The sequence below is a fragment of the Pipistrellus hanaki genome, assembly GCF_964339955.1.
Source record: "Pipistrellus hanaki genome assembly, chromosome: 14".
NCBI classification, from domain to species: Eukaryota; Metazoa; Chordata; class Mammalia; order Chiroptera; family Vespertilionidae; genus Pipistrellus; species Pipistrellus hanaki.
Genome location: NC_140516.1, coordinates 13,696,734 through 13,722,357, shown reverse-complemented (window position 1 = coordinate 13,722,357; position 25,624 = coordinate 13,696,734). Strand labels below are relative to the sequence as shown.

General features: G+C 43.7%; 1 protein-coding gene across 7 annotated transcripts in view; it reads left to right on the top strand.

The window, feature by feature from the left end:
* The first annotated feature begins 6,003 nt into the window (after positions 1-6,003).
* The window catches only part of KAT6B (lysine acetyltransferase 6B), a 176,346-nt gene continuing 156,725 nt past the window's right edge, over positions 6,004-25,624 (top strand). Inside the window, exons 1-3 of one of the 7 annotated variants that reach the window (XM_084904835.1) lie at positions 6,004-6,282; positions 17,550-17,621; positions 21,029-21,907. In XM_084904835.1, the coding sequence (XP_084760961.1) occupies positions 21,287-21,907 (621 nt within the window). In that variant the 5' untranslated portion in view covers positions 6,004-6,282; positions 17,550-17,621; positions 21,029-21,286. Of the gene's footprint in view, positions 6,283-6,441; positions 6,621-7,488; positions 7,784-17,549; positions 17,622-21,028; positions 21,908-25,624 lie in introns of those variants that run through there. The other 6 variants (XM_084904834.1, XM_084904833.1, XM_084904838.1 and 3 more) reach the window with 6 other exon arrangements.

The following is a 25,624-nucleotide window of genomic DNA, read 5'->3' as shown; positions in this document are numbered from 1 at the left end:
AATATACGGTACGGTAGTACGGTAGTTGTCAACACAAACCAGACAAACTGTGAATCCTATAGTATCAAGAATTTATTCAATGACAATCATGTCATCATCTTCTGGAACATCATCATAACAATCCAATTCCTGAATTTCCTGGTGAATTTCTTGTGACTCCATTTCTTTCAGAATCAGTGGACCAAATCTCTCATGTTTAGCAACAGCATTCTGAGACAGAGCCTAGGGGGAGCCTTATTTTCGGGGGGATGCCTTATATTTCACTCAGAAGGAAACCTGTAAGTAGGTCTTATTTTCGGAGGATGTCTTATATTTGGGGAAACACGGTATGTATCAGGCTCTTTGGACCTAGCTGCCTATGTGGGCTTACTGTCTCATAGAAAATCCAAGTTTTGAGACATGCCAGTCTGTGACTTGCCCAGGGATACACGTTAGTTGGTAGCAAAGATGTATGAAAATCTGATGTCCTACTTTTTTTTTTTTTTTTAAGGCATCACCATGTGAGAGGTTTTTGTTTTGTTTTCTGAATGTTTTCTTTTAATATGTTTTTATTGATTTCAGAGAGGAAGAGAGGGATAGAAGCATCAATGATGAGAGAGACTCATTGATCAGCTGCCTCCTGCACACCCCCTACTGGGTATCGAGCCTGCAACCTGGGCATGTGCCCTGACCGGGAATCAAACCACTTAGTCACACAGGCCAGACTGGTGTCCTACTTTTAATTTGGGCTCTCTTCAATATTTATTTGCCACTGACCTTCTTAGCTATATATTACCTTTCTGTAGTGAAGATAAAATAAGAGAAAGCCATCTTTGATTAGTTGAGCACCTGAGGGAATATTGGAGAAATTTTTAGTGGTTAGATGGAATATAATCTATATTTCCTTAATCCTGGAAAAATATAAAATAGTTCAGTGGTTCCTAAATGTACACTCATCAGGTAGCCAGACTTAAAGTTTCACTGTCTGCATTAAAATTTAAAAAAAGAGCCGGCACCGGTTTGGCTCAGTGGATAGAGCGTTGGCCTGAGGACTGAAAGGTCCCGGGTTCGATTCCAGTCAAGGGCATGTACCTTGGTGGTGGGCATATCCCCAGTAGGGGGTGTGCAAGAGGCAGCTGGTTGATGACTCTCTCTCATCGATGTTTCTAACTCTGATCCCTCTCTCTTCCTCTCTGTGAAAAATCAATAAAATATATTTTAAAAATTAAAAAAAGAGGGATAATGTACAAGTTAATGTAAAGTCTCCCACTTTCCTTTTGTGGGAGGGGCCATCTTTATGCAGAGAGTATATTCTTACTATTATGGGTGTTAAAATGTCCTTTCTTCTTGAAATAATTCAGATAGTGGGTGACAGTTAGTTCTTTTTTAAAATGTCCTTATCATAAAAATTTGAAGTTGACATCTCTGTCAGTTTCTCCCAAATTTGAAAATCCAAATGACTGTGAATCACTAAATTAACTATTGGGGTAGTTCACATTTTCTTTGGGATAGCCTGCTGCTAAACACTGACGCTTAATATTCAATGACAATTAGTGAAAGGCCACCGCACCTTTGAGTCTCAAAACAAAAACAAAAAGATCTCTAAGAACTCTGATCTCTCAGCAACATTTTTGCTAGTTTTATGATCTTTTACTACCTTCCTTTGTTCAGGATTTTTCACTTGATGCTAGGCATCCTCTTGATTTATATAAATCAATGGCTTCTCTATCCTGCACAGGGTACTTTAAAAAGTACTGATGAGTGGGCCCTGCTCCCAGATATTCTTATTTAAGTGGCTTCAGGTGGGAATTAAGCACTAGGATGGTTCAAAAGTTCCTTTGGTGATTTTATTTAGTATTTAAAAAAATGTTTTTGTTGATTTCAGAGAGGAAGGGTGAGGAAGAGAGAGATAGAAACATCAATGATGAGAATCATTGATCAGCCACCTCCTGCATGACCCCTAACTGGAGATCGAGACCACAACCCGGGCATGTGCCCTTGACCGGAATCCAACCTGGAACCCTTCAGTCTGCAGTCCGACGCTCTATCCACTGAGCCAAACCAGCTAGGGCTCCTTTGGTGATTTTAAGTGTGGCCTGGTAGGGATGGTGTTCCTTTATTAAATAGCTTCTATGTGTCAGGCACTGGGACAGTTACACAGATGAACACGCAGGTCTATGCAGTAGAAAAGCTAATTAGGAAAACAGACAGGCAAAATGTGACAACGCAGTATGGTGAGTGCTTTCATTTATTCTGTAATTCAACAAATATTAACCAATGCCATGGTGGAGTAAAGGTGTGCCCAAATCCTGTGGGCTCGCTGCAAAGACCAAGGGAACTTCACCGAGAAGGCAGCAGACAGGCAAGGATTTGGAGGAATCCTTCTTCCAAGCCTTCATCAGGTAAGGTACAAAGGGCGGGCAGGGCTGCTGTGGGAACAGTGTGTGCCAGGCATGGAGGAGTGGTGGGCTGGCAGAAGCTAGAGATGAGATACTGGTTGGGTACCGATGTGCACAGCCTTATAGGTAGACTGAGGAGTTTGCATTGAAAAATACATTAAAGGTTTTTCAGCGGGAAAGCACATGTAGGTGCAGAATACCTGCACTTAAGATAATACTGGCTGTCCACACACAAAGCGAACGCTTGGATTTGCTACTCTGTTTAAAATGAATGGTTTGGCCGAAGCCGGTTTGGCTCAGTGGATAGAGAGCCTGCAGACTGAAGGTTCCCAAGTTCAATTCCAGTCAAGGGCATATGCTGGGGGGGGGGGGGGGTCCCCCAGGAGGGGGCATGCAGGAAGCTTGGTCCCCAGGAAGGGGCGGGCAGGAAGCAGCTGGTCAATGATTCTCTCTCATCATTAATGTTTCTATTTCTCTCTCCCTCTTCCTCTCTGAAGTTAAAAATATATATATTAAAAAAATATAATAAAACAAATAGTTTGGCTGATAATCTCCACCTCCTCTGCCATTGACTGATGCACCACACACTGTAACCTTGTGAGGATAATTTCCAGTCAACGAAGAGAGAGGATTCCATGTGGCAGTTGGAAAGGGGGGAGGGTAGGAAGGAGAGGGAGGTGTAGACGGATGTTTCTTAAGTGACTCATTGTACATAACATAACTTACCGAGGACTGGGGCCTGAACAAATCACGTCAGGGCTCCTATTTGCTGCCTCCCTACTGAAATTGTTCTTCAGAAGGACTTGTTAGCAAATCTGTGGACGTGATACCCCTTATCAGGCTGTTCTTGATTTGCTTCAGAGCAAGTGAAAAAACCCCAAAAGATCAAACCCTCCAGGTTCCTTCAGCTCCTAAGGCTACTCTGGTTCACAGGTCAACCACTGAGCCACGCCCGACGGGCTGCATTCTTTTTTTTCCTCACTCAGAACTGAGGACTAATAGGTCAGCCCATGGAATCATCCCAGTGCCAGAGACGAAAACCTTCTGGCTAAAACACTCACAGAAGAAACATTCCTTTCCCCTTGTGGAAGAAGAGGATTCAGCCCAGCCCAGCGCTTCTCAAATTCAGTGACAGTAAGTTCCAAGTAAAATCATGGACTAAAAAATATGTAGATCTGGGAGCCCCAGTCCAGACCTACTGAATCAGAATCTCTAGGGGTTAGGCCGAAGGAACGGTTTTAAGCAGGCATTCCCAGATCGTTCTGATGCCAGGAATCTGTGAACCACCCCGAGCAGTGTAACTGCTGTTGTCAGTAGTTCTGGCCAGTGGTGGACATTGGCACATGTTTTTTTGGGGGGGAGGGAGCGGGACTGGTCAGATGAGTCCCTGGACTCATAATCCTTCAGCACAGACAGCTTTGCAAATTATGCATGATGCTTGGTTTTTCAATTCAAGTTATTTCTAGGTTAACTTCTTAATTGAGCTGTTTGGCTCAGCGGAGGACTTTCGATACCTCAGATAAGAGCGGGGTTTAGGAGTAAGCATTAAGTATCTCTGGCTGTGTCTCTGTTATCTTTTCCAGTCCCACTTATCTGAAGAGCCGGGATTTCTCAAAGGACCAGCAACCTTAGAGGGGAGTCTCTATGGGAAAGCAGCACTCTGCCTTTCCTTGCCATGCCCGTTAGGGAACTTTATTTATTAAGAAAAGAATCTCAGAAAAACACTTCCAGATATTAGATAAAGATATCTCTGTCTTCTGGGTTGGCTAGGTCCCGAGGTCACGGGGAGCACAAGTTCAGGCAGATGAGCCCCATTTCTCTCCAAGGTGTCTCTTCACTTCATGCGCTGGAAATCCATGTGGCTAACTCATTAGTGATAACGAGTATTAGATGCTCATAAATCTCCCACAATTCATTGGCTGAAGACATCTTAAATGTGGACTTTTTCGTTTTTATTGTCTCTGGTTGCTTCTTTAGCATGCTTTCGTTGTAGTGTCCAGATTGGAGGTTTTGAAACTTGTTTTTAATTAAGACATGGCTTATTTTCATTGCTTGAGATAAAATGCAGTCTGGGGGACTCAAACCTGAGTTACAAAATGAAGAGCATCTGGGCAGACCTCGGGAGCAGGGGAGGGACGAACATAAAGGCTAAATAAAGTGTCTGCCAGGATTCTTATGTTTACTTAGTAACTTCTTGGAAAATAAAAATTCCAGCACCTGCATTATAAAAAAAGCACACCTTATAAATGTCCTTCTCTTTGAAACATCTAAATGAACTAGAATGAGTTATGAACTAATGGCTTGTAAAAATTCACCTTGAGCCAGCTACCGAAGACACTACATAAAAGAGGTAGTGGAGAGAGAGAGAGAGACTGAGGAAACCCAACCTGCTGTTTGTTTGTTTTATCAGTAATGTAACTCAAAAGTAGCCAAGCCCACTCGGGAGGGGGAATCTTTCCCCGTGTTTTGTTTCCCTGCACCGAGCCTGTGAATGCCAAGATCTAATCTGAAGAGGTTTGTGTTTTAAAAACTAACAACCAAGTAATAAAACACCTATAAAGGGGTTTATAATGGGACCAGGGACAGCGTTCAGTGTACTATTACCCCTCTAGCCTTCCATCCAACTCCCTGCCCTTTGTCTTGGCTCCTTTCTCACCTTGCTGCCAAGAAGCGAAGGAGTAGGGCAGCTCCAGCCTCAGAGGCGCAGACCATCTTTAAAAAGTGATGTGTGTGATTGTGGGCTGCATCCGCGCACAGGACCCGGCTGTGCAGCTGGTTTTGTGTGTCTGAGGTAACTAGTCCTGACAAAGTACCCACCTGGTTTGCACAGTGGTTCCTGATGGAGAACCTTAGATGCCAGGGCTGCAGGGGCAGTGGCATCAGGATTCAAGATGCCAACCAGGGCAGGAAGCCAGGGGCCCCCTCTCCCTGGCACCGGGCATCGCCCTGCCAAGGCTCAGGATGTCCTTGAACTCCGGGCACGGACTTGGGTCAACAGGTGGTTTTCCACCCAGGCAGGCCACCATGCCTGCAACTTGGTGCTTTTTTATAAAGCCACCCTTCTCCTCCTCCTCTCAAAGAAATGGCGCCTGGGAAGGGAAACTTCGTCCTCAAAACTCTAAGGGCCATGTCTTGAGTCTACTTTGCCTGTTTTCTTGAAGTCCCCCCTGCCAGCATCCCTACCCATCTCTGGGCAGGAAGTCCTCGGAGTTTGCAGGGCGCCGGGAGGCATGTGGGCAGCCGGAGTGGCCCTGCCTGGGCGGCCAGGGGCGCCCCAGCCCCCCTCCTGCGGGCCTCAGGAACTCGGGGGGGCCCAGGGGAAGTCTGGAAAACCCAACTTCGCCATCAGCCTTCCTCCCAGCGCTGGCTGCAGGAGCGGGGGGAGGGGGGAGGGCCCCCCGCGGTACCCTCCCTGCCCCCTCCCCCCAGCACCCCTGCCATCCCTCCGGCGCACACCGCCCTGGAGAGCACTCGGAGCGCAGCCCAGCGCTCCTGCTCCCCGCAGGCCGGGAGGGAGCATCCCGGGGGGCAGTGTCCCCCCCAGCCCGCCGCTGACATCCCCGCTCCCGCCCGGGGATGCCGCCGCCGTGCCCTGTCCGCGGCCGCTGAATGTCACTGCTCCCTCTGCCTCCCGATCCGGGCAGACACGGCTCCCGAAGCATCCCCCGCCCCAAAACTGCCGCGACCGCCCGAGGGTGCGAGGCCTAGGCGGGAGGACCAAGTTTGGGGCCCACGGCCGCGGGAGGGGGGCGGACTGGCGAGGACCGCACCTCTCCGTCTGTCCCGGTCCGGCCGCGCACACTCCCCGCCCCAAACGGGCCGGGCGTCCCCATCCTCCCGCGGACACCGACATCCCTGCCCTCCCCCCGAGGGCGGCGAGCGGAGCCCCCCAGGGCGGAGGCAGGTACCCCCGGGGCGGGGACTGGGGCCGGGGCGGGCGGGGTCCGGGCTGCGCCCCCGGCCGGGCCGGGCGGGCGGGCGGGCGAGCTGGCTGGCGGCGCGGGGGGAGCGGGGCTGGGCGGCGCTGCTGCCTCGGGCTCTGTGCGCTGCAGCCCGGAGCCGAGGAGGAGGAGGCGGAGGAGGAGAAGGAGGCGGCGGCGGCGGCGGGTCCCGGGCGGGGGGAGCGCGGCGCTGCGGACCCGGGCGGCTGGCAAAGGACGAGGCGGAGGCTGAGCAAGGCAGCGGGGAGACCCGGGCTGCAGCAACAAAGAGCAGCGAGCGACCGGCCGGGCTGCGGGCGAGGTTAGTGGGGGACCCGGGCGGCTGGAGGCAGCGGCGAACGGTACACGTGCTTGCAGACACGGGCGAGTGTGCAGCCGGGGGGTGGGTGCACGCCCGGCGGGGTAGGTGCTTGCCTGCTCCCCCTCGGCATGGGATGGGATGGGATGGGAAGGAGGCTTGCAGTGACATCGTTCCGCCTGCACTCGGCCTGGGACTCGCAGGTGAGGGGGTGTGTGGGGGGTAAGGATGCGAGCCAGGGGGCGGGCGAGGAGTCGCCCGGGACGGGACGGGACGGGGTAGGGGTGGAGGAGGGGGGCGGGATGGAACGCTCCGGGCGGCGCGCCCGCCCGTCCGCGCGCCCCGCCGCGGGGGTTGGCGACGGAGAACCTCGAATTTTAACTTCGCGTGCCCGCCCGCGCGCGCCCGCCCGCGCCCACCCCGAAATCCTGCGGCCGCCGCCAGCGATCAGCTCTCACACAAACTTTAGCTGCGGGGCTAGGGGGTTTGTGGGGCTGGGTGGGGGAGGGGAGAGGGAAAAAGGCCCCTCTGATTGGCGTCGCTTGCAGCCAATAAGGCCGAGCGCCCGGCCAACGAGGGGACCCAATCCATTTCCAGAGGCGGAGGGGGCGGGGAGGGGGAAGTAGAGGTGGCGCGGCGTCTGGGGGAGAGAGGAAAGGGCTGGACCAATAGGTGCTCGGAAGAGGCGGGCCCAGAGGTCTGTCGATTGGTACTGGCAGTGAACCCTCCCCCGGGGTGGCGCCGGAGTGTGTGTGGTGGGGGGGGATGCTGGGTCGAGGGGTGTGTTTATGCGGAGCCGAGATGACCGGCAGGAACCTGCCCCAATGGGCTGCCGCGTGGTTAGTGTGTGGGTGACGGACAGGTCTGTGGGCCAACGAGGGGCCCTAGGCGTCCGCGGCCCTGTCCAATGGGGCAGCGCCGGGGCGGGGCCGCGGCTCGGGTTTAATGAGACTTCATTGGGCTGTAATCAGTGTCATGTCGGATTCATGTCAACGACAACAACAGGGGGACACAAAATGGCGGCGGCTTAGCTCCTACCCCTGGCGGCGGCGGCAGCGGTGGCGGCGGCGGCGGCACCTCCTCCAGGCGGCGGCCGCGGCTTCTTTCTCGGGCAGCGCCGGCGCCCAAAGGCAGGCGCTGTGGCGGCGGCGGTGGCGCGCGGCCAGGTCTGTCACCCACCCCGCGCGCTCCCAGGGGGTGGAGACTGGGCGGGAGGGGGGCGGAAGGGGGACGGGGGCTTGTTAGGCCCCTCCCACAGGCCTCTGCGCGAGGGTCACCGCGGGGCCGCTTGGGGTCGGGCTGCCCCTGAGCGTGACGGTAGGGGGCGGGGAAACGGGAGGAAGGACAGTCCCCGCCCCTCAGCGGGGCCTCCAGGGTAAGGGGCGGGACTAGGGGGCGCAGGGGCGGGGCCACGCGGGAGTGGGCGGGGCTCGGGCTTTCGGGAGGCGGGGGCTCGGAGGGGTTTTCAGGGTGGGCGGGACTTGGCGGGACTGGAGTGGTGGGGGGCGCTGGTGTCCGTGGAGGACTGGTGAGGACTGGCGAGGGCGTGGATGGGAGGGAGAATGAGGTGTGCACACCGGTGCAGGAGAGAGAGAAGGAAGAGATGCAATAATGGGAGATGGGAAGGGGGACGGAGAGGGATGCGAGGGCAGGTGAAATGCTGCAGATGGGTGACATGCTGCAGGGGGGTGAGGTTGCAGTTATCCGGGGCAGAGTGGGTTTGGGTTTGGGTGTGGTGGATGTGGGGTAGAGTCGAGAAAGCCGTGCAGAGTAGATGTTGGATTGGGGGAGGGGGGGAGTACTAGGGGAATGTGAAGAGCAGGCACAGTTGTGGGAATGGAAGTATGGGAATGACTAGGAAGGTTTGTTATAAGTTAGGGAGTCTATGAAGCATTAAACATGGAAGGATGGTATGGCTATGCTTGGGAGAGCCTCAGAAAGATGGTAAGATGGTGACATAAATGTGAAGGGAGGATACTTAGAACTTGTAAAATAGACCTATGGCAGAAAAATCTCATGGGGGGTTCAGGAGGGTGGACAGACAGGTGTGGGTGGGCTGGGCACTAGGGCTGGGGGTATGTGATTGAGTGGACCGCCTGAGGAGTTAGGATGGGGCAAAGAAAGGCGTTGGCTTGGGAGACAGGCCAGGCTGGATTTGAATGTGGGGTAGGAGAAGGAACAAGGTGTCTATCTAAGGAAGACGGCTATGGGCAGAGTTCAAGGAGTTGTGGCAGACTAGGGACAAGGCAGAAGAGCGACTACAAATCTTCTATGAAGGCGTTTGAACCCTGCAGTTGGGAGAGGGTGTTGGGACATGCTAAAGAAGCCAGTGAACCAAGTATGTTTGGGGTGGAGGTACCAGAAAATTCAAGGTAAAAAGTATATGAACACTCTTTCATATGGACAGGAGATCGAAGTATAGCATATGGGAATTAGTTATGGTGTGATAGAGTTCTGTGGTTCTAAAAAAAAAAAAAAATGGTGTGTGTGTGGTTTGTTTGTTTTTGATATGACTATGAGTAAAGTACATTCTACCAGTTTTACTTGTGTACCCTAGATTTTCTGGGATAGCCCTGAAATAAAACTCTATTATTTTGATATTCATAAATTCTTCACACATGTATCAAAGTGGATTGGGACAATCCTTTTATGTTTTTGAAAAGGCGAGATTGCATGTTTCCGTAAAGGATAAGATTCTTACCTGAGATCTGTCTTACTTAGGGTTGGAAGTTGAGGAGGCAAAATGATGGTTTAAAAAAAAAAAGAAAAAAATAGAAGCAGAAGGAGGTTTTAACGTTAAAAGCGGAACTTAGGGGAATGACTGGCTGGTAGTAATGACAAATTTTGCCTACTAGCCATACCCAGGCCTCTGAGTAGCATGGGTGTTGTGTCATTGCCATTATACCAAATGTTTCTCTCATGCACTACTTGTGAAGATAAGGTGGGAACTGTCGGATAGAATGCATAACATGAAGGAAAGCAAAATAGGGTGAGGTAGTTGAGGAAGTTTGATCATTTTAATGTACTTCAGAAACTTTCATATACCAGTTAGAAGATTTAATTTAACTAACTGATCTAGTTTTGTTAAATGCCAGGATTCCTAACAGGCAACTTTTTAGTCTCTTAGTTCCCTGCAAAATACCTTCAGTTTTTCTATACGTAGGTGCCTGTATTTGCACAAAGTGAGAGAAAAGGAAATTGTCTTATGAAAGTAGGGATGTGTGAGCTGTAGCGATCATTTCTTTGCTTGCAGAAAAAGAAATGATACATGGATGGGAGAAGTATGAGTAAGGGCTATTTCTTCCCTATAATGCTTTTTAAAAAATTTTTATTTTATTTTTTAATCCTCACCTGAGGATATTTTCCCATTTATTTTTAGAGAGAGTAGAAGAGAGAGGGAAAGACAGAGAGAAATATCAATGTGAGAGATACACATCGATTGATTGCCTCCTGTACGAGCCCTGACCAGGGCCCAGGCCGAGGAGGAACCTGCAACTGAGATATGTGCCCTTGACCAGAATCCAACCTGGGACCCTTTGGTTTCCAGGCTGACGCTCTATCCACTGAGCCAAACTGTCTAGAGTGCTTTCCTATAATGTTTTAATTCTCATTTCCAAAGTACCTTTAAGGACCTTTATGTATAGGACTCCCACAGTCCTCCACAACTTTTGTATTATCCTTTCCACCTTGCAAGATGTTTCTGGTCTGGGGAAATTGTGAACAAAGCTTTACCTACCCATCATCTGGTGCACATGTGTCCATGTTTCTCTAAGGTGTACACCTAGGAATGGAATTGCTTGTTCATAGGTGACCATTTATCATGCCATATGCCTGTTGTCCCACTGTAATCAGTAAAACACTCTTATTTCTCAGAAATGTCTGGATTTGGAAGATGAGTTGTACAGTCTTCCTAGTCATGGGGTTATGCTTGTCTTCAGCTTGACTAGGTGCCAGTCAAACTTTCCCAAAGTGTTATATCAGGTTACACTCCTTCCACAGATATATGAGAGTTCCCATTCCTCTCCAGCTCTGTCTTGTTAGCTTTTCAAGTTAGCCAATCTGGTAAACTTTGCCTTTACCTGCTATTAATCAGGTTGAACAGCTTTTTGTTGGCTAGGTGGATTTCTTCATGTATAAGGTTCCTGTTCAAGTCTGTTCCCTATTTTTTTTTTTTTTTTTTTTTTTTTAATATTTACTCTGGAATCAAAGTCTTTTCATGTGTATGTTGCAAAATGCTTTCTTCCATTCTGTGGTTTGCCTTTTCACTCTCTTTATGGTGTCTTTAAATGAACCAAAGTTCTTAATTTTAATGGAGTCAAATTTATTGGTCTTTTCTTTATGATTAGTGCTTTTTGTGTCTTGTTTTAAGACTCTTTTTCCTACCCTTAGGTCAAGTAGATATTCTATTTAGTATTATCTTCTAACAGCTTTGTTGACCTTAAAAGATGTGTGATTATAAGTAAAATACAATCTTCTTGATCCTATCCTCACCTTTATAAATCTGTTTTTTATTTTTCCTCTTTTTCTTCTGTTTTCTGTCTTGACTTTTTACTTTTCTGCAACTATAACTAAGATCCAGGTGCTGACTTCTCCTGTCTCTTAGGAGAAAGTGGTCATATAGACAAGTTCAGCCAGATTCGATTTTACAGGTCTCCAGCTGACTGTATTGCCCTTTTTTCCTTTTATGAGCTAGCATTTTAGTGTGTTCCTGCTATATGTCTGTCACTATCCTTGGTTCTTTCATATTTGTCATCTCAAGTATTCCTCTTTACAGTTCTACAAAAAAGAGACGAGAAAACTTGAGACTTACACTGATTAAATAACATGTCCAGTATCCCATAGCGTAGGTAGCTAGCAAAGTGAGGACTTGATTCCTGAGCTCTCTAGATACATCCCATGATAGCACACCTTACTGAACAAGATTCCAGAAGCCTATTTGGTAATATCTCAAAATGATGAGAATAACATTACTTTTAACATCATCATCCTAACTAAAGCATCCAGTTATTATGAAACTGGATAAAATTATTGACTTCTGTGTATAAAAAATAAAATTTAGAATAGGTAAAGTCAGAGTAGACAGTGGACCTTAGGGGTCCTTCGATGGGCAGTAGAGGTCTGAAAGCCCTTGAAATTGTATGCAAATGTCTGTATGTACAAGTATTCATTTAAAAAAAAAATTTTAATTTTTCTTGAGATTCTCAGAGGGGAACCCTATTTATTTCCAGGCTATACTGGATATCCTGTTTGAAGACATCAAGTGATAAAGTTAAGTGGTCTGTGTTTTCAAGATAATCTTTTACAAATTTAGATGTCAGATTTTTTTTTTTTCCTTGTCATTAAAATACGATGAAGCTAATTTGTAATCAGGAAGAAATCTAGAGTTGAATAGAAAAATTTTAAAGTCCAAGAAAAAGACACCTTAAATTTAGTTGATTATTTCTTAAGTGAAAGCGCTTAGTAATGTACATCATTACTAATCAGTGTATTTTGGCTCTGAAGGCCCGATGACTTCTAGTGACTTTGCATCTTGTCTTTAAAATCCTGTTTTACAAGGGATCAGATTTCCTGCGAGGTTCTTTGCAGTGTGATTAAAGTTTAGAGACTGAAACTATTGAGCACTTAAATGCAGGGGTGACTGTGCAAACCTAATTCCTGGCTTCACCAGGAGATTTGGGACATGTCTCTACTAATTGATGGTGACGATGTTGAAACTAATCTTTGTGAGGGATTATGGAAGCCATAATAATTTATTGATGGTTCAGTTATTGTTTGTTGAAGCAGATTTACACAATTATAGTTTAATGACATAACAAGGATATTGTCAACTAGGAGAGCATGGCATGAAAAATTAAACTTCTAATTAATTTAATATTAGTTGAAAAGATAATTTTCATGGTGATTTAGCCTCTTAGAGATCCTTGGAAAACATTATTAGCTTAAGAATTAAAATCTCTCTATGTTAATGAGTAGTGAGAAAGAATTTAGGAGTATTCTAAAAAGATGGGGAATTAAATATTCAATTAATCTAGCATGTATTGAGTACACTCTGGGCTTGCTGCTTAGTTAGATATATAAATATAAGTTGAACCAGATTGACATCTGGAGAAATGAAATACTGGTTGCTTTTGTTTGTCCCTTCAATCATCCTTCTCTCCAACCTGTACTGGATGGATACTATTCCCAGAGTGACACAAACATTTAACAGTGTGTGTGTGCATGTGTGATCTTTTAGAGAGAGAGTGGAGAAGAGAGGGAAAGACAGAGAGAAATATCGATGTGAGAGAAACATATCAATCAGTTGCCTTCTGAATGCACCCCAACCAGGGTCCAGGCTGGGGAGGAGCCTGCAACCAAAGTATGTGCCCTTGACCTGAATCGAACTTGGGACCCTTTGGTCCTCAGGCTGACGCTCTATCCACTGAGCCAAACTGGCTAGGGCTCCACTGTCTCTTATAGGGTCACTATTCCTGCAGTGGCTTCCTATTACTTCATCTGTCATGTTCACATGCCTCAGCCTTGCTTTTGTCACAGCCAACTTTATTTCTTATTCCTCTTTAACATGTACCCTCTCCAGCCATGCACATGGCCTCGGTGTTGCTTTGTCCTGACAGCTCATTCTCAGCTTCTATGCTTTCTAGATTACCTTCATTCATACACTGATGCATTCATTCATTCAACAAATAGGAATTGAACCCCTCTTATGTACAAGCTGTGGTCTTGGGAAATCCATGAATCCCGTTATTGTGTTGTTAATCCTCACCAAAGGATATTTTTCCCATTGATTTTTAGAGTGAGTGGAGGGAAAGATGGGAGAGAGAGAAACAGCAGTGTCAGAGAGTCACACTGATTGGTTGTCTCCTGCACGTGCCCCAGTCAGGGCTGGGAAGAACCTGCAATCCAGGTATGCACCCTTGATGGATTTCAAACCTGAGACCCGTTGGTGTGCAAGCCAACACTTTAACCATTTGAGCACACCAGCCAGGCAGAATCCTCTTCTTCTTCTTTTTAAAATCTCTTTGATTGGTTTCAGAGGGAGGGTTAGAAAAGTCAGTGATAAGAGAGAAAATCATTGATCAGCTGCCTCCTGCATGCTCCCCCAACCCCCCCAATAGGGATTGAGCCTGTAACTCAGGTATGGGCTCTGACCGGGAATTGAACCTTAGGCTCCTGGTTCATGGCTTGCGAAGCTCAACCACTGAGCCACCCCAGCCCAACTGAATCCTGTTCTTATGAGTGTTATAATCTAGTAAGGGAGAAGAGGTCAGCACACAAATAAGTGTAATGCAAAATAGAAAATGAATGCCAAAATAGTAAGAAAGCAAAAAGTTTCCTGCTAGACAGAGAAGAGTATGGCTTCTAAGGATTTCTTCAAGGTCCAGTTAAGGCCATCCACCCAAGGGTTGTTCTACCTGTCCTCCCTGTGCAAGGTATAGTCACAGTTTTTTCCAGACTTATTTTCTTCTGCATTCAGGGGAAATCTTTCCTTTAAGTGAATCTTATATATGGAGCAGTTAAGGTGGAGGTGCGTTTTTTGGTGCAAGGGGTGGTGGCCCTGGTGTTTAACCCGCCAGGGGCAGGTGATATTCAAGGCGCTTTCCCACAAGAGATCCAAAGAGCCCCGTTTGAAAACCAGTGGAGGGAGGGGAAACGTTTTGGTTTTAGCATCTGAATTAAAATCCTTGATTTAGTGGTCTGAGGTCTTGACCAGATCAGGTCTCAGTTTTTCTTTTGCTACCGTTCAGGGTTGTTTTAAGGTTTACAGATAATCTGTGTAACGTGCTTAGCCCATGGTGCTTGTCAAAAAATGGTTGGTATTATTATAGTTTAGTGCTTTGTTTCTTTCAAAAACATAATTTATTGAGGCAAAATTCATATAACATAAAACTAACCAGTTTAAAGTGAACATTTCAGTGACATTTAGTATATTCAGTGTTATGGGACCACCACCTCTAGTTGCGAAACATTTTCATCAATCCAAAATACCCCGCCCTGCTACAGGCCCCAGAATCCATGTTCTGTCTACGGATTTAGTTATTCCGGAGGTGTCATATATTAGAGAGAGAGGAAGCAGGGGGGCAGACATCAAGGTGATTGAGAAACATCAACTGCTTGCCTCCTGCACCCGCTCCAACCAGGATCGAACCCTCAACCTGGGTGTGTGTCCTGACCAGGAATGGAACTGGCAACCTTTTGATGCATGGGACAACACTTAACCAGCCAAGTTATACTGACCAGGGCCACAAGATGTTTTTGAGATTCATCCACCTTGTGCACTGTAGCATGCATTAGTACCTCATTCCTTTTTTTTTTTTTTTTTTTTTTTTTTGACCACAGAGAGGAGGGAGTGGGCGGAAAGAGAGGAAGAGAAACATGGGTTGGTTGCCTCTCCCATGCGCCCCGACTGGGGATCAAACCCACCACGTGGGTAAGTGTCCTGACCAGGAACAGAACCTGCCACCTTCTGCTATGTGGGATGACGCTCCAACCAACGGAGCCACACCAGCCGTTCGTTCCTTTTTATGACTGACTAATATTCCAGTGTAGGGATAGATAGGACATTTTGTTGATCCATTTTTTGGTTGGTGGGCATGGAGCTGTTTCGGATTTTTGGCTATTGTGACTAGTGCTGTCAGGAATTTGTAGATGCTTTTTATTTGAGAACCTATTTTGCTTTCTTTGGGGAATATACCTAGAAATGTAATTGTGGGGCCAGATGGTAATTTCATGTTTAACTTTTTGAGGCACCACCAAAGAGGGCTTGATTGCTTCTTGCCCCATAGCACCTACCGTAGGAGAACACCACCTCCTTTAAGCATTTGGTGGTGGTTCTCTGATTAGTATTTATAATCTGACCTCCCAATTCCTACGTTTTGGGCCTCAGGAAGTAACTTTAGGGAACATAGATGCCTCCAGGACTTGGAAGTTAACTAATATCACCATATGGCTGATGTTGGATGTTGTCAGACAGCAGATATTTGTTAACCGAGGACACTATTTTGAACAGCTCTGCCAAAAGTCTATTCTGGATGGTTATAGAAGAAAAGAAGTGAATGTCCCTTTCCTTAAACAGTGTTATGTTCCGTTTCAGAAGATACTGCTAAGATTTGTGGGTCCTTGTTCAGTTACATAATTGGCCATGAAAAATTCCAGGAGCATATAAAAATGAGAGCTAAAAATAACCTAGCAAGTAAAACTTGAGATGACAAAAGAGTAAACTCTATTATAAATCTTTATTTTTTTCTACCACTGTTTTTGGCTCATCTATAATCTCATGACTCCAGTGTTATGACGTTGATTTTTGAAACAAAACACACAGCTTTAGTAAAAGCTTGGAGGAAGCTTCACATAATATTTATGATCCAGGGTATTTTGACTCCTCTTATGCTGACATGAATATTTCTGAACAGTGCTGATATTTATATGATGCTAATGAAGCCAAAAACTCAGTGTTGGACTAAGCATTTCTCTAGATCTGTTTACAATAGTTTGTAATGAGTGATGTGAAGTGTTTTATTATGATTGTATGATACAACCGTATAATTTACTGATATTATTTTGTAGTTAAAAATAAAGAGATTCAAAACCTCAGAAAGGAGAATAATTTAATTTGATGTAGCACGAGTCTCCAAAATTAATTTGAAATGACTCAGTCCCTTTTTGATAGCCTACTATCAAAAGTCCAACTTTCAAGTTTTTATAGAAAAAAAATGAAAAGAGAATAATGATTTTTAGGGTTGCACTGATAGTGCCTATAAAACAAATCCTAGTGCTCTGAAAAAGAGAAGTGGTATGGGTAATTCCAGATCAGGAGGACAAAAAGCATTTCTATTTGGCTTTTGAATGAATTATGCATTTTCTTTGCTATGGATTTGTCTTTCTAGTTAGATACTGCTTAGACTTAAATTAAATTGATTTTCAATCTGTTCTCTTAGGGTACACCAATTTACAGTGGGGCCAGTAGAATCAAACAAACCAGCCTAAAATTAAAAAAATTTCTAGTGTATAATATTCAAAGTGGATAATATTCATGTGTTTAGTCAAGAATTGGCTACAGATAAGAGACTTCTGATTTTGCTCCTCTCCTAGCTATGTGTGTGTTAAAAAACACACACCGATTCTGCTTGTAGCAAAGAGCTGCTGAGTTACATCTGCTTCTGCCTAATTAACTGTTGGTTGGTGTCAGATGAGAGCTAATTTTGAGATTAAATTGAGGAGCCGGGTGTGTGTCTGTGGCTGGGGGAGGGGTGAGCGGGACCTAAGGTTGCTTGGCTGTTTGTATAAGATGCACTTAGGGTACTCACAGTGTTGTACCCTATGTTAAACTTATTTTTTTACCTTTGAAGTAAAAATGATCAATACTGTCCTAAAATATGACCTGTGTAAACACATCCTCACCACCATGGAAACTTGTACGTCCCTCTTAGGCACGGTTAATAGGCCTGATCTTGATACCAATCAGTACCAAGATGCCAGGGGGCCTTTGGGACAAATAGTGAAAATTGCCTGGGAAAGTTAACATTGACTATTAAACAATGTTTGATTCTTTTTATTTTTTTCCCCAGAGGGAAAAATATGTTATACCTGCCTGGCTGTTCGAATAATGGAATTTTTTCCCCCTTCCTTGATGAGATCATTCTCTATCATATACCTGATTTTTAACAATTTGGAGAACCGGTGTGACTTTAAAGAAGAGCAACATTTACCTTTTTAGTCACTTGCTTTGGGACTTCTTCCCTGTCCCGAATCCTCTCTTCTTAAATACCCTTTAGTGATGTGAAAGGGTTATTACATCACCAAAGGTGGTGTACTAATTAGCAGACTCACTGCAGCTGTGTGTATTGACTAGCGAAGGGAGTCTTAGCTGGTTGCTGAATCTAAGGGCTGTCCTCGTGCCCAAATTAACATTTACTTTTTTTTTCTTTTTGGCAGATTTGCCTGAAGATCTGGACAATCTTCTTTTTTTTGTCATGGACTATTAAAACCTTTGGAGTTCCAATTCTGGTATTTTCCCTTATTATATTTTTAAGATATACGATGTCAGTCTTACTGAAATGTGTTGGTATTAGATATGAATGATGTTTTTGATTGTGGGGTAAGGATTGTGGCAACAGCTTGTCACGAAGGTATATGGAGGCTATTTGTTAGCTATGAAATACGTTTTGTTTTTAAAAATGTATGTTCATCTGCTTGTGCAGTTACCATGCCTGAAAGCAGCTTTGCAGTATTGGATGCTTCTCTGTGGTCTCTCTTCCTGCTTCCTGCATTTGTATTTTGTAGAATCAAATTAGATTCGTTGATTCATCTTGAATAAACGATGAAAGATGAAATAATTACTTGGACCCAGTAAACTGTCTCCTAATGAAATTTTGCCCCAAACCATTTTACTTTGGAAAGGTCAGCTTCCTGTTCTAGACTTTCTAACCCAGAATGATCCTTGTGTTCTGTCGTGAAAATGGTTGCACTATGATTTCATTCTTACACACACCATGTTACAACTCTTAACATTTTTGTCAGTGATTTATGTAATGACACAGAGGGACATGCTTATTAGGGTTGCAGATGACATGGATGACAGAATCAAGCAAAGCAGTCTTTAATAGGTTGGAAGATAGCCTCAAACCAACAAAATTAACTTGAACTGTAGTAAAATATAAATCTCAGCATTTAATTTTGCACAAAAAAGGGAATGGAGATTCAGCTTGACAGCATTTTTGGAAGGAGATTTGGGGTTTTTAGTGGGACTGTATGCTTAGCATAGCCAGTGAGTGGCAGGGCTGCTAAGAAAGTTCACGTAACCTTGGATTGCATGTATAATTGGACAGTGCCCAGACTGCCAGTGAAGAAGGAAGTTTTGGAAACCATGTGATATGTGGAGGTGGTCAGGCACTGGGATATGAGTGGCCTAACGTGGGGCTGGAGGTAGAATGGGGTTTGATTGTAGTGGTTTTTTTCAATGTTCAAATATCGGAAGGCCTCTCTTATTAAAGAATTAATAAGAATTTCTTGAGATTGTTTCAGGGAAACTAGGACTACTTGGTAGAAATTATGGGGAGGCAGATTTTGGCTCCTTTGAATAAGAAATATATTACAATTAGATCTGTTCAGTGGAGTGAGCTGCCTCAAAAAGTGACAAGTTCTCAGCCTAGATGGTTTGGCTCAGTGGATAGAGCGTCGGCCTGTGGACTGAAGGGTCACAGGTTTGATTCCAGCCAAGGGCACATGCCTGGGTTGCAGGCTCGATCCCTAGTAGGGGGCGTGCAGGAAGCAGCCGATCAGTGATTCTCTCACATCATTGATGTTTGTATCTTTCGCTCCTTCTCCCTTCCTCTCTGAAATCAATTAAAAAAAAATTTTTTTTTTTAAAAGTGACAAATCTCAATTACTGGAAGTATTTTGAGACTTATGGCCCATGTGTTGAGATATTAAATAAGGGACCTTTTACTGGATAACTAGAAGTTGTAATAGATGGCCTTTAAGGTTCCTTTCAGCTACAAGTTTCTGAATCTGAGGGGGGGAAATGGAGTGAACATACAGTTCATGGATTGCAAAGAGGACAGTTCTTTTTTTTTTTTTTTTTTTAAACTCTTCACCTGAAGATATTTTTTTCCTACTGATTTTAGAGTGAGTGGAAGGGAGGAAGGAATGGGAGGAGAGAGAAACATTGATGTGAGAGAAACACTTGATGGATTGCTTCTCATGTGGCCCAACAGGGCAGGAGATTGAACCTGCATCCTAGGTACATGCCCTGGACCAGGAATCGAACCTGCAACCCTTAGATTCTTGGGCCAATGCTCCAACCACTTGGCCAAACTGGCCAGGGTGAGGACAGTCTTTTTTCAAGTATCTCTTTCAAGCTGACTAATTATAGATCAATGGCACAACTGTTGTTAGCAACAGAATCTTTGAGAGCAAATGTTGTATTTTCTGGGATATCTGGCTAAAGTTTTGAGGAAATCATTAATTTCCTTTTTTTAAGTACGTACACTAAATCTTTTTAATTTTGTATTTTATGAGACATTTTTTCAGTGTGTAGACATCACATTTGGTGGAAGTGATGGCTGTGTTTTGAATATTAAGTAATGTATTCACTTAATTTTCTCAATAATTCTGTGAGGGATATATTATTATTGTCTTAAAGATAAAGTACTACAACTTAAGTCATTTTCCCAGGGTTTCTCTGCTAGACATTGGTGTAGCTGGCACTTATACCATTGGCCTAATTGCAGAGGCAGAACTAGCTAGAGCAGGCAGTTACGGCTCAGGTGAAGGTAGTGCTGGACTTAGATATTAGAATATGGCATTTGAGCCTGGAGTCTACCATGGACTATTACCTTGAGTGAGCTCCATTTTCCCCTGAACCTCAGTTTACCCAAAGTTATCCTGGAGATTAAATGAAGTTATATGTGAGCACAGTCTTAAACTTTAAACTATAAAAAGAGTTAAGATGTGGATATTATCAGTGCAGAAGTAAGACAGAGCCCAGATTTGACCCAACTCCTAGGCCAGGAGATCTTTGCAGGGGTACTTAATACCAGATTAGAGGTCCAGAATGATTTTTGTACACCAAGAGGATCTCAGAGAGCAATACATACTACTGTCTCCCTGCAGTCAGATTTGTATGATCCTTTCATTGAACAGTTTCATGAGTTAACTGGGTAGTAAGATACATAGAATGCTACATTATTTAAAAGATAAAGGGTTTGCTATTGTGTTTATTATGTTTTTTTATAAATTTAATTTAGAAAGAGGAAGGGAGAGAGGGATAGTGAGCTAGAAACGTCAATGATGGGAGAGAATCATTGATTGGCTGCCTCCTATACGTTCCCTACTGGGGACGGAACCTGCAATCCAGGCATATGCCCTGTCCAGGAATTGAACTGTGACCTCCTGGTTTATGGGCTGCCATTCCACTACTGAGCTACACCAGCTGGGCGAAATTTTCTTATGTGTGAGGCTTGAGAAATATAATATCTAGCTGAAATAGAAGAATCAGGATTATTGCTTTTTTTAAGTTTAAGATTTCTTAAAGTAAGTTTAATGCACTTCCATCAGATTTTTTTTTTTTTGTATCATAGACTTATTCTTTGATGTTGAATACTTTCATGTGTTTTTATTACTTTCAGTAAAGGTTATCCATTAAATATATAACTTAGATGTGATCTCTTAAATGCCCCATAAGTGACCTAATTAAATAATAAGTGAAAAATCCTTAAAAAAATATTTCTCAGACTGAGACCCAGTTTCTGGTTAGAAAATATAGTCACTGAGACTTTGTTAGATAATGCTTTCCTGTTATTAATTTTGGGATCACTTTGCATTGGAAAAAAGTAATACTAAAGAGTCTTTTAACTTATTTTTAGAAGTTCTTTATTAAGAGCCTTCCCCCCCACCCCCTTTTCTCCTTTAAGGTCTTGAGTTCCTACTTAAAGATGTTCTTCGCCCGAACGCAGTCTTTCCTGTTGGTTAAATAAGACATCTGCCGGCACTGCCTGTTGGTCCTCTCTTTAACCTCTTAAGGATGGATGTTTGTAAGATGTTGCTTCCTATGTTCTGGAGTACTCTGCCCAGTTGTTGAATTGTAAATGACTTTTAAACGTGCAAGTTCAGTTACATACAAGGAGGACCTCTATGGGTAACTTTTGTGTTGAAGAAGTCATTTGTCAACCATGGTAAAACTTGCAAACCCACTTTATACAGAGTGGATTCTTGAAGCTATACAGAAAATAAAAAAGCAGAAGCAAAGGCCCTCCGAAGAGAGAATCTGCCATGCGGTCAGTACTTCCCACGGGCTGGATAAGAAGACGGTCTCCGAGCAGCTGGAGCTCAGCGTTCAGGATGGCTCCGTCCTCAAAGTCACCAACAAAGGCCTTGCCTCCTACAAGGACCCAGACAACCCTGGGCGCTTCTCCGCGGTCAAATCGGGCACCTTTCCCAAGTCAACCAAGGGGTCTAGAGGAACGTGTAGCGATCTTCGCAACGTGGATTGGAACAGACTTCTAAGGAGAGCAATCGAAGGACTGGAGGAGCCCAGCGGCTCCTCCCTGAAGAACATAGAGAAGTATCTCAGAAATCAGAGCGATCTCACAGGCACCACCACCAACCCGGCCTTCCAGCAGCGGCTGCGGCTGGGGGCCAAGCGCGCGGTGAACAACGGGAGGTTACTGAAAGACGGGCCGCAGTACAGGGTCAATTATGGGAGCTCCGATGGCAAAGGGGCCCCCAAGTTCCCCAGCGCTTTCCCATCCTCGCTCCCACCTGTCAGCCTTCTGCCGCATGAGAAAGACCAGGTAAGTGAAGAGAGAATGTTCATGCATTCTCAGTATTGCCCATTCACCTTGTATGGTTTCAGCTAAGTTTTATAAGGACCGAAGTTCCGAGTCAAGTTTGACTGTCTTACAATATAAAGTGTTCTGTATTGTTTTACAGTAGATTGAGGGTTTCTTTGTTGGTTGATTAAGAATTTAATGTGGTTTTAGTGATTTGTGGTTTTTTAAAAAAATGTTTTTATTTATTTCAGAGAGGAAGGGAGAGGGAGAAAGATATAGAAACATCAGTGATGAGATTCATTGATTTGCTGCCTCTTGCACGCCCTCTACTGGGGATCAAGCATGCAACTTGGACATGTGCCCTGCAGGGAGTCGAACCTGGGACCTCTTGGTCCACGGGATGTTGCTCAACCCACGGAGCCACCACAGCCAGGCTGTGATTTGTTTTTTTAAACTCTAATTATTAACCTGCTAACCGATGAGCTCTTGAAGAGATCAGGATAGATAACTTTAATCCTCCTTCCTCAAGGCAGGATCATATATATTTTTAAAAATCTAAGGAAGGCCACTGTATATTTTTCTCTTTTTATTATTTATTATTTATCTTTAGTTTTGGTTTTATTGAGGCATAATTGACACTTTCCTCTTCTTATATTGAGAGAAGAATCTATAGGCCAATTATTTTAATACTGATAATCTATGCATTCCTAGAATTGTTTTAATATGTGACCTAAGTTCTGCCTATTTCAACTTGAAGTCATTTATTATTGCCAACTTCTTAGAGATTGAAAGTGGATATTTTGTCTCATAACATTTCTTATACTCTTTGGTTTCTCTGGGCCTTATGTTATTTCTGTAGTATTTGTACATATAAAGCAGATTTCTCCTTAATTACTGCTATACTCCTGCTCTTTGATTGAGTGGGATTTTTCTTTGTTTTGTTTCAAAGCTACTGAAATCACTGCCCAAAATAAACAAAAATAGAGCAGTAGCAAATTGTCTATAATAATCCAAGCCCTCCAGTTTTCAAGCTTGTTGTCTGCCCTTTGTGCAGGTGGATGCATTTATATCAGTTAACTTTACGTCTTGTACAACTTTCCCCATTGGATGGCAGGGTGGCTGTAAATGTTAACTACATTTTTAGAAGTGATGGAAATAGAACTGTTAGGAAACAGTGTGCTCCTGGTGGGTATTTTTTCTCTTTGGATACTGCCAGCCTTCACGATTGACCTTGCTTCCCCCAGGGCTTTGAGCTGATAGGGACCCAGCCCTAGAAACTGGGCAGGACCAGGTGGTTTGCCTTTCCATGGACCACTATGAAACCTAGAGTTTATAGCTTAACTATATTTTCATTTTATTCGTTTTCCTCAACATTTATTTTACCCTTTGGTGGTATTTGTGTTTGTGTCAAGGACCAATTCTCAGTTCTTTGTGAGAGAATGTGGACATAAAGGAAGAAGTCAACCTATGAAATTTTCTTTTAAATAAACTTGTTTTAAAAAAATTACAGCAAATGACTCAAATCCTAATTCCTGTGTCTGACAGAGCCACACTAAGCACTTCTGTTCCTCATTTAATATTTTTATAAAAGCGTATCCCTTGAGGAGATTCCTCAAGGGAATATAGAGCCATTTCTTGATGGATTAGAATATCTTTGGTTTTAAAATATATACATTCATTACCCTAAGGTATATTAAGGTTTTATGATGATCAGGTATGTGGACTAATTCAGGCAGCTTTCGGCAATTTAATAATGTTTCAAAAATTTTGTGATCCAGGGGATATTTTTACTTGTGATAGAGGAATGACTTCAAATTTTCCACAATCCCTTTCCTTCTCTTTCACCTTGCCACCATTTCTTGCTAACCTTATCATTTTTTTTTTTTTCCACAGCATCTGTACTGAAGTATTTTTAGTCTAGGAAAATTCATGTCTGAAAGTGTCTAGGATTGAGAGCAGAGTAATTTATTGCTTAGCATGCAATTGTTACTGCTTTTTTTGTGATGCTGATCTTTAAATTGTCCAGTTGGCACCATCATATCATAAGGAAAGCTGAGAAAATGTGTCCTAGAATTTTTGCTTGATGAGATTTGGAGATCAGTTGTATTCAGTAATTATAATCTAGTTCTTAAAAAAAAAACAACAAAAACACCCAAATAAGTGAAAATCAGGTCAAGTAATTTTGGCCACAATGTATTATTGTATGTGCCATATATTACAGTAGCATTTTTTCTTTTAAAAAATGTAGTAAAAACTACATCACAATTGTCTTTTGAGATTGCTAGTAGTAAATAGTTTAAAGCCATGTAAACTTGCTAAGTAGGTGTAATAGAAATTCTTAATCTGGGCCCATGAATGAGTATGGGGAATGTATACCAATTATCCCCTGAAATAGAACAGTTATGTGCATCCATATGTTTTTCTAGGGTCGGGGCCTATAGTTGTTTGTTTTTTTAAAATATATTTTTATTTTATTTATTCTTATTTTTAATATATATATATATATATATATGTATATATATATATATATATATATATATTATTGATTATAGAGAGGAAGGGAGAGAGAGAGAAACATCAGTGATGAGAATCATCGATCGGCTGCCTCCTGCAAGCCCCCACTGGGGATTGAGTCCACAACCCAGGCATGTGCCCTTGACTAGAATCGAACTTGGAACCCTTCAGTTTGCAGGCCAGCGCTCTATCCACTGAGCCAAACCAGCCAGGGCAGGGTCTATAGTTTTTATCAGATTCTCAGAGGGATTCAAGATATCAAAAAGCCAATGTGAACAGTTTTGGAATGTAGAAAATATTTTGAGTTTCTTGTCTAAAAGAAACTAATGCTAGTTTTCTTGCTTCTGCTGCTGAACTTGGATCTGTATTGGTTGTACTGTAGTTTTTGTAGATGGAACTTTTAAAAATATATTTGAAAGACAGATTCTCACTGTTCTTGTGCTAGAAGCCTGTAGCGTTTGCATTGTGGGAGGACATTTCTGATATAAATAGCAACTGTTTGTACAGAGAGAAAGTAATCTCAATTACAGTTTAGTCAACTGATGTCTTTCAAAGAAGCTGTTATTCTAGTTGCTTTTGCTGAGCAGTTTCACTTAACTGTGAAAAAAAATTTTTTTTTAAGTAGTAAAAATAATAACTAAAATTTCTTAAGGGTTAAATGCTGGTACTATTCCAGGTGCTGTATATTTATTATCTTCTTATCATAATAACTGTAAGGGCTATATGATATAGGTTTTTTATCCTTACTGGACAGATGAAAAACTGAGGCTCGAAACCTAAGTAATTTGTCCAAGGTCACTCACTCATAGAGCTGGTGAGAGGTGAAGCCAAGATTCTAACAGCCAGTCTGACTCCAGACCTTTTTATTGCTGGGCCGGCTATTGGCCCGCAGTAGTGACCTTTCATTAACAGTAAAAGTATCTCTTCCAAGTTCTGCAGCTGCTTAGAAGCCATTTCCCCCCAACAAATACCTTTCTGGCATTTTAAATTTGGTAGTTTTTAAAGCACATACTGTTTATAATATTAGCAATATGGGAAAGCAGTAGGGAAAACAGTAAATCTGTGTCTAATTAGATTTAACATCATCATTCCTATGCATGTCTGCTAGGAAGAGTACAATGCAAGTTAAAATAGGAGGGCTCCTTTCCTTTCTGAAATGTAATTGCACATCTTCTGATAGTCTGGAATTCAAATTGGATATTACCACACTGGCTCCCTAGCATG